Raw genomic sequence first — 13122 nt, 5'->3', positions numbered from 1 at the left:
ATTGATAAAGCAGCCACCGCGGGGAAATGTAACTAAACGAAAACACAACGTCTTGTTTAAATTACTGCAATTTAACTACACATCCAATAGTTATGACCAACATTAGCTTAATTTGGAATTGTGTATCTGTTTATGTGACAAAACTTAAGTTTAATGTGTATTCTCTTTTTAGCTCTGTTTCGTAATCCAAGCAAACACGCTCGACTATGTTCACCAGCTCGACACTACCTTTTTCTGTCTGCTGTTTGGTGCTGAACAGGAAGTGTGTACCATCACTTTATCAAAGCCTGAGTGCTGCAAACAGCTGCTGTGCTTGGAAATAAGGGTTGATGAGAAATTAGTTGCGAGCTACAGAACCAAAACAGTGCTGAGGAAAACTGCAGTGTCGGGTGGGTTCATCACTACAAGTGACTCCTTTTGTATTCCACATCACCAATTAATCTATTGTTAACATGAAACATGTATATTTGTACAGTTTTAAATGAACTCTTAACATTGTGGTGTAAATCACATGTTTGAAAACTGTCTCAGGCTCAGATAGATACTGCACCTATGGGGATGTTGTCCCAGGGGTTGGTTGGAGCAGGCAGCTCAGTGGGAGCAGGCAAACTGGGGTCTGTTGTCCAGTAGGCCCTGAAGCCTTTGGCCTCAGTAAACAAGTCTGTATGGAAACGGATCACCAGCCTGGTGCCTCTTGTCTTGATGGTACGAGGCAGCTTAGTCCCACAAAATGGACCTAAAATAAAAGAGTTATTTGTCCATAATGAAGTAACACAGAGGTTTACAATTAACTGCTAAAGTGAATTGAAATGGGGTAAATTAATTCCTTGTGATTTCAATGTGACTATCATGAAAAATCTTAAAAGTTTTGGGATCATGTAGTAATTACACAAACAAACTTACCGTACTTTTGAAGCAGCGCATTAGTCAAACCACTGATGTCGTACAGCATTACATTATCGTAGCATTTGGACGTCAGGATATCTTTGGCTTCGAGGTCAAAGTGGGTGAACGTCAGTGTGATTTTTTTCCCCAAAGGCACAGCGATGTTCCACATGCACTCGGTGTTGGCTTTGTAGTTCATGGGCCAGTTCTGGGACTTGATAACTCCGGTTTCCTCTTTGGAAGAAAAGCCACAGCCCTGGATTTCTGACAGAGGAGGAGGGAGTGATGGGTGATCATAATTAGATAAGTGTAGATGAGCTACAATATCTGCCTGTGAAAAGAGAGTCTTGAGAGTAAATCTCATGACGACAAAATGTAAACAAAGGATCATGCTAAAGTAGAAGCTTAACCTGATTGGTTAAAGCTAAATTTATAACTCATTTAGTTGGTGCTGATACATACATGCAGTTTAGGAGAGTATAAAAAAGTTATCAGAACAAAAGAGCATTTCTGGGTATTAACCTGGGTGTTTCATTTACTCAAGTACTCATGCATTAATAGAGTTAGACTACTTTGCAGGTATTTATACCTTAATTCAGTTTGTGGTCATTTATAGGTTTCTTTATTAGATTTCAGAAGCAAATACTGAACTTTGTACCCCTCTATTTTTTTCTACATTAAACATTTTACATACAAAATACTCAGCTAATAAAATAAAGCTAATGTTGTTATGCCTAAGACCAGGGTTGCTCGACTTGCTTTGCCTGGGGGCCACTTTTGCAAAATGACAGGAGGCCAGGGGCCAGTTAATAAACAATTATTAATAATATATAAGATAAAAGAAATAAACAGGGCAAATCCACTTGCAGCAGCATCAGCAGCACACAGGTTTAGGTGTAAGCAGGGGCGTTTCTGGGATTTGAGGACATTCAGGGCTCAGCCTGGACCCTGCATCCTCCACTGGCACTTTTTATTTATTTATTTATTTATTTAAATAAACAGTCTCTATTTTTATGTTTTTATGCACTCTGGCATCATATTTACATTCTAAGTACAAAAATTCCCTAGTGTGAATCAATTTATATTCACTGTGAATTAGAAAATGGTCGTTGGGCCAATGCACTTTTCAAAACAGAGTTACAAAGTGCTTTACATGTCATTAATGAAATAAAAGACAGTCTAAATGAACTTAAAACTCAAGTAAAATCAGGAAAGGCTCTCTGATAAAAGTTCATTTTTAGACAGGCCTTAAAAAAGATCACTGACTCGGCCGACCTGATTTCCTCGGGCAGATTGTTCCAGAGCCTCAGGGCCTTGACAGCAAACGCTCTGTCCCCTTTAGTTTTCAGCCGGGCCTCTGGAACAGACAAAAGATCTCTGCCCAAGGACCGCAAAGTACGTCCTGGCGTGTACTGCACCAAGGGTTTGAAGATATAGCTGGGAGAGAGACCATGCAGAGCCTTAAAGATAATCAGGAAAACCTTAAAATCTAATTTAAAACATACTGGGAGCCAGTGTAAAGACACTAAACTGGAGTGATGTGATCACGTTTCTTGGTTCTGGTTAAAAGCCTGGCAGCTGAATTCTGTACAGTCTAAACTAGTCGATTAGTAGATTTTTGATTCAAGCAAGAAATACACAAATACATTTTGCTGATAATCTGTATGCATTTTTATTTGTAAAAAGCAGCACATTTTGTTGTGAAAGAGTGTTTCTACACTATTGTATAGCTACTTTATCAGTTTTTATATTCACTAAGCAAACTTGTTTCACCTTTATACGTGAGGTCTCGAATCATTTTCATTCCTGATAATCATCATAAAAAAAGATAGAGAAGTTTTTATCATGAGTTTTATGCTTCACTGTACTCTGACCTGTGTTTTCACTGAGTTCATACTGCTTACACAATGACTAACTGTGCCATAATACCATACTATATAGCAGTGGTTCCCAACTGGTGGGTCTCGGGCCAGTTCTGAATGGCCCACAAGTGACCCCCAAAGAGTGTCAAGTTTGTAAAAAACACACTTTATTTTGAAGTAAAGTGAATTTCCGGCACAGAGCTTTTATTTTGAAGTGCCGTTCCCTGCTATAGACTTAGTGACTAACGGACAGCTACATGGCAGAGGCAGCAAACTAGCTCAAGGACATGGCCAAAGGCGAGTATGATGCTGAATACATTGAACTGCGTGGACCTTGAAGTAATGACTAAGGAGAAATCTGGACCCAGTGGCTGGTCCAGTTGGAAACCACTGCTATAAAGTATGCCAAGTTAGTTCATTCCTCAATAGACCCAGTTTATTTGATTTATATTACAGTTTAATATACCCACATCTAATCCACTGTAATATTGTTTGGGCTAATACAAACCCCACCAAAATCGAAACTCCACTTACTCCAAAAACGTTTTGTTAGAGCGGCTATAAATTCAAACACTAATGCTCCATCCTCTCCTCTGTTTTCTGAACTGAGGATCATAACCATATTTGATATCAATATCATACACATCTGCATTTTCATCTGTAAGGCAATTCACCAAAGTCATGAATCACCCAATCGCTTTCAGCAATATTTTCACAGGAATTCCAGTATTAACTCATATGCAACAAGACAAGCAGGACACCTGCATCTCCCCCACTGCCATAGCAGCAGAGAGCAATTCACTATTAAATATAAAAGGATCACATTGTGGAATGAACATCATAATCTTGCAGACAACACTCCCTCCTTGTCTATATTTAAAAAGAGATTATTGATGAAACTATTTAAACACTATGTTTAACAGTTTACTAGGATTAGTCAATCGTGGTACAGTTATTTCGTTTAAAATTTTTTGATCCGTTTAATTTTTTTTGTTTAAATTTCTTCTTTCCTATTTCATTTTTGTTTCTCATATTTAACCTTATTTTATTTATTATTATTATTACTATTATTATTATTATGTATTTACTCTTTACCCCATAAGATGTACATTATTCATTTTCCTTGACTAAACAAGGTCAGGGTGGGGTCAATTTATAAGCCCTCCTCGGGTTTCTGACCTCACCTGCACCTTCCCTAACACACTCTCTCTATAATTTGTTCCTTTTATATGTGCAAATAAATAAACAATAAAAAGAAAAAAACATTTAGTATGTCCCAGTACATAGTATATCAAATGCAGCATACCGAAAATACCAGGATGTTCTACTACATCCGGTCTGATTTTGCAGTATGTCAGTCAGTGTGCTTCTCTGGCTATTCTGACCCACGATCCTCTGCGCAGCGAACGATAAGCACATAGACTAACCCGCAGATGACAGCTCGACAGCTTACTGACAGCTGGTACAGTAATATGTCTTGATTGTGTGCATACTGACTGCACACATACTTTTTAGGGGAAGCTGCAGTACATACTAAAAGTAAAAAAGTATGTGATTCAGAATGCACCCCAAGCAGCTGTTATACACATGTGACAGAGGAGTGAAATGTTTTAACCTTAATGAGATGCCTCAGGTGTGAGTGTGTTCCTGTTTGTGCCCCAGGTGTGACAGTGTCCTCTGTGTGTGTGTGTGTGTGTGTGTGTGAGTGTAAGTCCTTGGCATACCTGCGATATCCTCAGGATACACGGCATCCCACCTGGCAGAGAATCCTCGGTCTGTGAGGCGACTGTCAGACTGGAAGGTGACAGATATTGTGTCACTGGCACTGACCACCAGCGGGGGAAGGAGGTAGCCACAGTGTGTGCCTGGGAGGGAGGGAGGGAGAGAAAGGACAGGGGTAAAAGATGGAGTTAATGGAGAGAGTAAAGTCGGGAATGGTGTGATGCTTCGGAGATGGATAAGGGGAGAGTGATAAATACTGTAAGCACTATTGGGTGTAAGTAGGTGTGACACTGAGTGTGTCGGGTGTGTTTAGCGGTTGATGGATGGTGATGGGGATGCTGAAACACAAACAAATGAAGGTGACTTTATTGTGTGTGAGTGTGACTTCATCAACACAATGTCAGCGGAAAAACACTGTTTTTACCAAGAGCCTGCGTATAAACACAACAGACAGCCTGAACATTTAATGCTCTTAAAATGCAAGAAGCTAACATTAGCCACTAAATGCTAATGTCCATACCAGACCAGGTAAGACTCTGATGAGCTATGATGCATGTCATTAATTGTAAATTTAAAGTTTAATTTAATTTAATTTCTGTCCCGTTTTAAGGGATTTTTGAAGTTAATGACTTTTCACACTCAAAACCTTGAACTGCATTTCATCTCTCTCTGCATTCCACATATCTACACACACACTCCTGAAATAACAGTAGGCTTAGGACGCACCATTCTCACCACCTATGTGTACTTGTACCTCAACGCTTTAGTCCTTGAGAACTCAGCAATAGATAACGCTGTATCAGCCTCGCTGCAGCCACTGAAGTGAATAATGAGGTGAGGTAATGTATAGTTTGCTGGGCTCTTTGCAAAGAAGATCCTAATCAACAGTTTTACAGCAGGGGGCAGATATTGAGCTATGCTGTAGCACCAGAGCTGTTAGCAAGGTGCAACAAACACAAGTCAAAGTCCTCATATTTAACGGCAGATTATATTCTGAACAGGAGAATGATAATCTCAGAGAAATAAGTACCTTTACTGGCTTTTAATCCAAGATAAAATCATGGCTAAAATCAACCCAATCATGCATCCATCAATCATAAACTGTCAAACACGGGCTCATAGTTCACTGGTTCGTCATCTTGTTGTTATTGTCGTGTCTTAACATTGTGATTTTATTGTTGCCGTTGTGTCTTAATAGTGTGAAACTTTGTTATTGTTGTTGTCTGAAGATGTTGCTCTGTGACGATGTTTTTATATTTGTTTGTATCCATGTGTGCTTGTCTGTTTTATACTATAGTGTTAGATTTCTGCCTTAACACTATATGTTTTCTGTTCCTTCTCAGGGACTACAGATGAAAATTAGCTAGTAGCTAACTCTGGTATGGCTGAGAGCTGTGCACTGTCCCTGTTAAATAAACAAATAAAATAAATAACTGCTTGTTGGGCTGCTTGTTTGCTCTGTTTATCTCTAACAGAAAAAGTGAAAATTTTCTGAGATGATCTGAGATGCATTTGGGAATCAAAACTTAAAGGCACACAGATATGCAGAATGTGAAACTTGTAAATCGTTAATTGTTAATCTGTTTGTTATTGTGGTAGCATGTGAGTGCATGTGAGTCCCTGTGTGAGTATCCCACTGGCAAGCTAATCGCTGCCGCTCTGCACAGAGCTAATACAGTGGTTACTGCTGATACTGAGACAGCATCATTGCAAAAATGTGATCCTGAACACCCACCCTCCAGGACTCTGTCAGCACTGTTACCATTGTTAGCACTGCTCGGGCTGTTAGCACTGTTAGCTGCTAGCCACTGGCTCAGCCACTTCCATGTTGAGAGCCATGTGCAGACAGTCTCGGTTCAGGCTCTGAATGTCAAATGCAGCTCCTTTAAAAGAATACTTCACCTGCATAATGATCATTTGTATATCAATTACTCACTGTCTGTGTGTTACCTTGGATATGTGTGGACACTTTGTTTTCTAGCATACCACCACAGTGAATAACGAATCCAATAAAGGCAAACATTTGCCAAAGTAATCAGGAATCTGCATTTAACAACTGCAAAGCTATAAGGAAACATCAGTTTACAAAATCTCACACAACTTGTGCAGTATAATCCAAATTTTGCTTATCCAGTCGTACACTCAGTTCTTCCAAAACACATGCATCTTTGCTAAAAATTTACAATATAAAACACTTCAGAAACACTTAAAACTGTGCTCAGGCAGAGCTCATATGCATGCATGTGCCCAGGTAAGCTACTTGGCCACGAGACTAACATGTACTGACATGTTTTAAATCGTGATATTTTCACGAAAATGCATGTGTTTGGGAAGTACTGAACATAGGACTGGAGAAATGAGACTTTTTGGATTCTGCATTCACCATGTGAGAAAAACAAGGTAAATTACCATGCAGTGAGTGCTTGTTATACACATGGTCAATTTAAGGGTTAAGTATTCCTTTGAATGAGAATTAAAAAAACAGAATTAATATATACATTATGTCATGGCTCACCTAATGGGCTGTAATTATCTGAGATGACCAGTTTGTCCTCCTTGCATTGTCCAGTCTCTCCTGTGATGGCCATGTCAGTGATCTGCAGTTTAACCAGGAATCCTTTGGGCACAGATATCTTCCAGGAGCTTCTCAGATGAGCAGGATATGGATTTGGGAAACCCACGGACTGGATCACTCCTTTACGGCCCTGGAGGATTACTGGACCACCTCCTGCCCAATAACAGACAACAGAAGCTGTGTTTTCTGTGCCTCTGAGCTCCAGTTAATACAGTTTACTGTCTTTTTATAACTGATTAGGACCAGCTTGCTTTGATACAAAACTGTCCCATGAACAGGTTCATCATGTAGTACCCTAATTGGCCACTGGAGAGAACTGGTCTGTCTGCCAATTGCTTTAGTATAGTGATGAATAGATAAACCTCAAGGGGGATCTCCCCACTCCTACACACAGAGCTTGCATCCATCCTTGTTTGGGAGCTGTCACTTGATTAGAGCTGCGGGGAAAGCTGCACTGGGAGGCATAACAGTTATGTAATGTATATCAACAAGCTCTCATTGGCCAGAAAAACAACACTCATAAATCATGTGAGCAAATAGATAATGTTATTATAGTTAATCGTGCATCAAGAGATAATTGATTTAGTCTGTCTGATAAATAGCTCTGAAGTCATCTGAAAAAAATGAAGGTCGTGATGGACGATTTTCTTGGAAAGCTCGAGCAGCAATATCGATACTAATGCTGTTTGGCAGTAAGGCAGAGAAATATATCTGACAGAGGTTGGACTAAGTGGGACCAAGCAAGTCTCAAGTATTTGGACTCAAATCCCAAGTCAAATCCTAAGTCGTAAACTTTGAGTTACAAGTCCTGAACAAGTCATAATATGTTCTACGCAAAATGTAATGCAATTTTAACAACAGGGTCACACCAGCTTATCCTGGTAAAGCATTAATATTAATGTGTAGCCTATTAAATTAACTAAAACTCAGTAATGTACCATTAACATCTCTTTCAACGTGACTGGTTGCTGTCAGATTGGTTCAAACAAAGTTGATCTAGGAATTACGTGTCAGCTTGCTGTGAATGAATAGTGCAAATGTTAGTTGATTCAAGAAATGAAGGGAAATGAATTGATCAGTTGCACACTTTTTAAATAGCTTACTTTTTAATATTGGGCTTAGAGGACAACACATTCTCACACCGACTTCATCACATATCGGCGTTTGGTTACGGACCTTCCTCATCCACATACAATATGAAAGGTACCCTGGGTGCGTTGGTTGTTAGCGCTCTGGGACGCCCATTATGTCAGACGCCTGTTACATGCATTGTCTTCTTTCAAAATATACTTCTGTTTTCACAGGAAATTTACCATTTACATACAGTCTCTCTCAAAATAAACGCACTAGGTCACAACACTGCAAATTGATGGGTTTTTTTTACCCTCCAACAACTAATGCACATGGTTGGGTGTAGGCAACAGGAACACATGGTTAGGTTCAGGCAGCAAAACACCTGGTTTAGTTTAAGCAACAAAAACACCTGGTTAGGTTTAGGCAACAAAAACACCTGGTTAGGTTTAGGCAACAGAAACGCGTGGTTAGGTTAAGCCAACTGAAACCTGTGGTTGGGTTTAGGCAACAAAAACACCTGGCTTGGTTGAGGAAAAAAGAACAGGGTTTGGCTTTATAATCTTACAGGAGCTGAACACCACTCTACTGGGTGAAATTTGGTGGTTGTTGGACCCATCCACCATCACTCCCGCCTGCCCTAACCGGACTTTCACTACCTTGACTTTTGTTCTTGTCCTGCATGTTTCCCCCTGACGCCGCCGAGCGCTGTCAAACTATAATGGCGATCGGCCACGTATCATGCCTATGTTAGAGGATAGCTTTTTTCGTCACTGTCTGACGCCACAAGTCACATTCCAAGTGCCAGACTGTGATGGGTTTGGAGTGAGACTGGGTTGTGGGGGAAGGGGTCAAGTATTTTCAAGGCTCAAGTTCAAGTGAAGTCAAGAGTCACTGGTGGTAAAGTACAAGTCAAGTAGCAAGTCTTTACTGAGTTTGTCAAGTCTTAAGTCATCTAATTTGTGACTCAAGTCTCACTCGAGTCCAAGTTATGTGACTTGAGTCTATACTTATCTGATGTACAGTACAGGCCAAAAGTTTGGACACACCTTCTCATTCAATGCGTTTTCTTTATTTTCATGACTATTTACATTGTAGATTCTCACTGAAGGCATCAAAACTATGAATGAACACATGTGGAGTTATGTACTTAACAAAAAAAGGTGAAATAACTGAAAACATGTTTTATATTCTAGTTTCTTCAAAATAGCCACCCTTTGCTCTGATTACTGCTTTGCACACTCTTGGCATTCTCTCGATGAGCTTCAAGAGGTAGTCACCTGAAATGGTTTTCCAACAGTCTTGAAGGAGTTCCCAGAGGTGTTTAGCACTTGTTGGCCCCTTTGCCTTCACTCTGCAGTCCAGCTCACCCCAAACCATCTGGATTGGGTTCAGGTCCGGTGACTGTGGAGGCCAGGTCATCTGCCGCAGCACTCCATCACTCTCCTTCTTGGTCAAATAGCCCTTACACAGCCTGGAGGTGTGTTTGGGGTCATTGTCCTGTTGAAAAATAAATGATCGTCCAACTAAACGCAAACCGGATGGGATGGCATGTCGCTGCAGGATGTTGTGGTAGCCATGCTGGTTCAGTGTGCCTTCAATTTTGAATAAATCCCCAACAGTGTCACCAGCAAAACACCCCCACACCATCACACCTCCTCCTCCATGCTTCACAGTGGGAACCAGGCATGTGGAATCCATCCGTTCACCTTTTCTGCGTCTCACAAAGACACGGCGGTTGGAACCAAAGATCTCAAATTTGGACTCATCAGACCAAAGCACAGATTTCCACTGGTCTAATGTCCATTCCTTGTGTTTCTTGGCCCAAACAAATCTCTTCTGCTTGTTGCCTCTCCTTAGCAGTGGTTTCCTAGCAGCTATTTGACCATGAAGGCCTGATTGGCGCAGTCTCCTCTTAACAGTTGTTCTAGAGATGGGTCTGCTGCTAGAACTCTGTGTGGCATTCATCTGGTCTCTGATCTGAGCTGCTCTTAACTTGTGATTTCTGAGGCTGGTGACTCGGATGAACTTATCCTCAGAAGCAGAGGTGACTCTTGGTCTTCCTTTCCTGGGTTGGTCCTCATGTGTGCCAGTTTCGTTGTAGCGCTTGATGGTTTTTGCGACTCCACTTGGGGACACATTTAAAGTTTTTGCAATTTTCCGGACTGACTGACCTTCATTTCTTAAAGTTATGATGGCCACTCGTTTTTCTTTAGTTAGCTGATTGGTTCTTGCCATAATATGAATTTTAACAGTTGTCCAATAGGGCTGTCGGCTGTGTATTAACCTGACTTCTGCACAATACAACTGATGGTCCCAACCCCATTGATAAAGCAAGAAATTCCACTAATTAACCCTGATAAGGCACACCTGTGAAGTGGAAACCATTTCAGGTGACTACCTCTTGAAGCTCATGGAGAGAATGCCAAGAGTGTGCAAAGCAGTAATCAGAGCAAAGGGTGGCTATTTTGAAGAAACTAGAATATAAAACATGTTTTCAGTTATTTCACCTTTTTTTGTTAAGTACATAACTCCACATGTGTTCATTCATAGTTTTGATGCCTTCAGTGAGAATCTACAATGTAAATAGTCATGAAAATAAAGAAAACGCATTGAATGAGAAAATAAAATCTCAAGACAGAGAAGTGTAGGCTTGTTGATATATGGCTTACAGCTTACAGGTTTATTTTAAGTGTACAAGAGAAAAAATTGAAGAGAGAAGTTTGCAGCGAATGCTTACCAGAAGTTGTAGGAGGCTGAGTGGTTTGTGTGGTGGGCCTGGGTGTGGTGGGCTTGGGTGTGGTGGGCCTGGGTGTGACAGGTGGAAGGCTGGACTTGGTGTAAGTCGCGCTGAATCCTTTAGAAGTCAAAGTGTTGTCCGATTTGAAGCGGACCACCATTGTGTTGCCACTGGACTCCACTGGCTGTGGCATCTTGCCCCCACAGAATTTACCTTTGATGAATTTTACAAGTGTTAAAAAGTGAATAACAACAACAGAGACTTGTGCAATAACAGCAGCATCCCCAAATTTTAATTCAGACAATTTACAACTAATCAATGCTGCTTTAACAATGGAGTCCATGCGGACATTCATTAAGTTTAAAATAGACTCCAGACCCTCTGTCCATTGTACAACTTCTCAAACTTTTAATTGAGCTCATCTTTTATTCATGGACCCACGTAGTTGACATTGCTAATGTAGAACAAAGGCCACAGTCTGTTCTGAAATTCTTTGCATTATAATCACACACCCAGCTCTGACATAATCTGTACTGATGTGTGATTATATTGTGGTATATTCTAAAACCTCTGCAAATCTCAAACATACTAATCATATTTATTATTCCCAGAGGCTTTTCCTGTAATCCTCACTGCACACTGGAAACATGTATCATGTCATGCTTACTGAATGAAGAAGAGCCGGCCTCGTGGCCATCGTAGACCTGAACAAAGTCTCCACAGGCCTCAGGGACCAGGTCAAAGGAAGTAAATGTCAGTCGAACCCTCTCACCCTTAGGCACCGTGATCCTCCACTGATCCAACACAGAAACAAAAGACACACATATTATTTGTACCTGCATACAAACAATTATCCCTTTTAAAACTCATGGTTGCAACACGGGCTGCATTTTGACACATCCTCACTCATAACTAATTTCATCATTGACTCTGCTCTTGTTTGGACAGGTGGCAACCTGTCAAGCTGAAGCAAAGAAAGATGAAATTATGATGACAGCCAAATGACACCATATGACTCCACATCCAAACCCAGCATGCAAACCCTGACATCAAAATTGACTCTGATTTAATTAGATGCATTAATCATCGATCAAGACCACAAATGCTGTCAGGACGACTGCGCTGAGATCCATAACTAATGGATTTACTTTGAAATGCTAATCTAAAATCTTTAGGTTTGTTTAGGACCACGAGCTAATCAATACTAAAACACTGTGTACAACACTACAGTAAATGTAATATGGTATGATTTAATATTCAGGGCGTCTTCTTAGTATTGAGTTGCAGTAAATTTGCACAATCCACACAACTAAATTCTATGGTAGAAAAAAGATACAAACCTCTATAACTCATCTGTTTCTCTCTCTAAACTGATCCTCTTTTGTGATCAGTAGCTGTAATTAGCATTGATTTATAAATGTCAGCTTAAACCTGAATTGACCTCATCAATGGACTTTATTAAAGGCACAATCCAAATGATAGACAAATGGCAGCTATTAAATTAAATTAAAAAATATTGTAATCAGTGTTGCTTTTTTTAAATAATTGAATGACTAATCTTTCAATCCAGAGATTCAGAGTAACAATTAAATTATGTAATTCCTTTACATATTGTAAATAAGGAAATACACAGAATTTGCTAAAATAAATTTAATTCTTATGACCCTATAAAGGCCTCCCAAATATATTTTCTTATCCTCTTCTATTAATAATTTCTACCAACGTCTATATATTAAAGGTATACTATGCAGAAATTGTCAGTTATTATTAGTAAACAATATCGCCAGTGAAAGCAAAAGTGTGATCAACCCCGGATCTACTCTTGTTCACTATATTGCGTTTTTTTCTGTGCTGTGTTTTCTGTGCTTTTTATAAAGTCTCGACCTCACCTGTGCGCTGTGGGGGTACACGCCCAAAAACATCCTGAACACAGCAAAAGAAAAAAGGGAAATACAGGCAGAGGGCAGAGTCTCTGCAGATAAATACATTGCCGCACACTTCTAGTGGGTCATTATGGATGATTGAGAGGAACTGCTTTTGTATAAGTTTATACATTATTTTTAAGGAAATCCTGCATAATATACCTTTAAGTATAAAGCAGGAGAGGAGATTAGCTTAGCTTAAATAAGCATAAGGCTTGAATCAGGGTCTAAGTTTAAAAATCTGGTCACCAGCACCACTAGCACTCATGCAATGTTGGCAGAATTGGCAACATGATCTCATCCCTACTTGCCTATGTGTCATATTTCAACATGTTCTCAACCCAT

General features: G+C 40.0%; 1 protein-coding gene across 1 annotated transcript in view; it reads right to left on the bottom strand.

Annotated features, from left to right (window-relative positions):
- LOC117255806 (ovochymase-2) overlaps positions 1-13122 on the bottom strand; it is a 37247-nt gene that overhangs the window by 12624 nt on the left and 11501 nt on the right. Inside the window, exons 6-11 of the mRNA XM_033625003.2 lie at positions 11523-11649; positions 10856-11068; positions 6985-7197; positions 4472-4612; positions 904-1149; positions 551-736 (exon numbers count right to left, since the gene is read on the bottom strand). Coding sequence (XP_033480894.1) covers positions 551-736; positions 904-1149; positions 4472-4612; positions 6985-7197; positions 10856-11068; positions 11523-11649 — 1126 coding nt within the window. The remainder of the gene's footprint in view (positions 1-550; positions 737-903; positions 1150-4471; positions 4613-6984; positions 7198-10855; positions 11069-11522; positions 11650-13122) is intronic.

Source organism: Epinephelus lanceolatus, chromosome 3, assembly GCF_041903045.1.
Source record: "Epinephelus lanceolatus isolate andai-2023 chromosome 3, ASM4190304v1, whole genome shotgun sequence".
In the NCBI taxonomy this organism is placed as follows: Eukaryota; Metazoa; Chordata; class Actinopteri; order Perciformes; family Serranidae; genus Epinephelus; species Epinephelus lanceolatus.
Note: the sequence above shows the minus strand (reverse complement) of the source record. Positions and strands in the feature narration are given on the sequence as shown.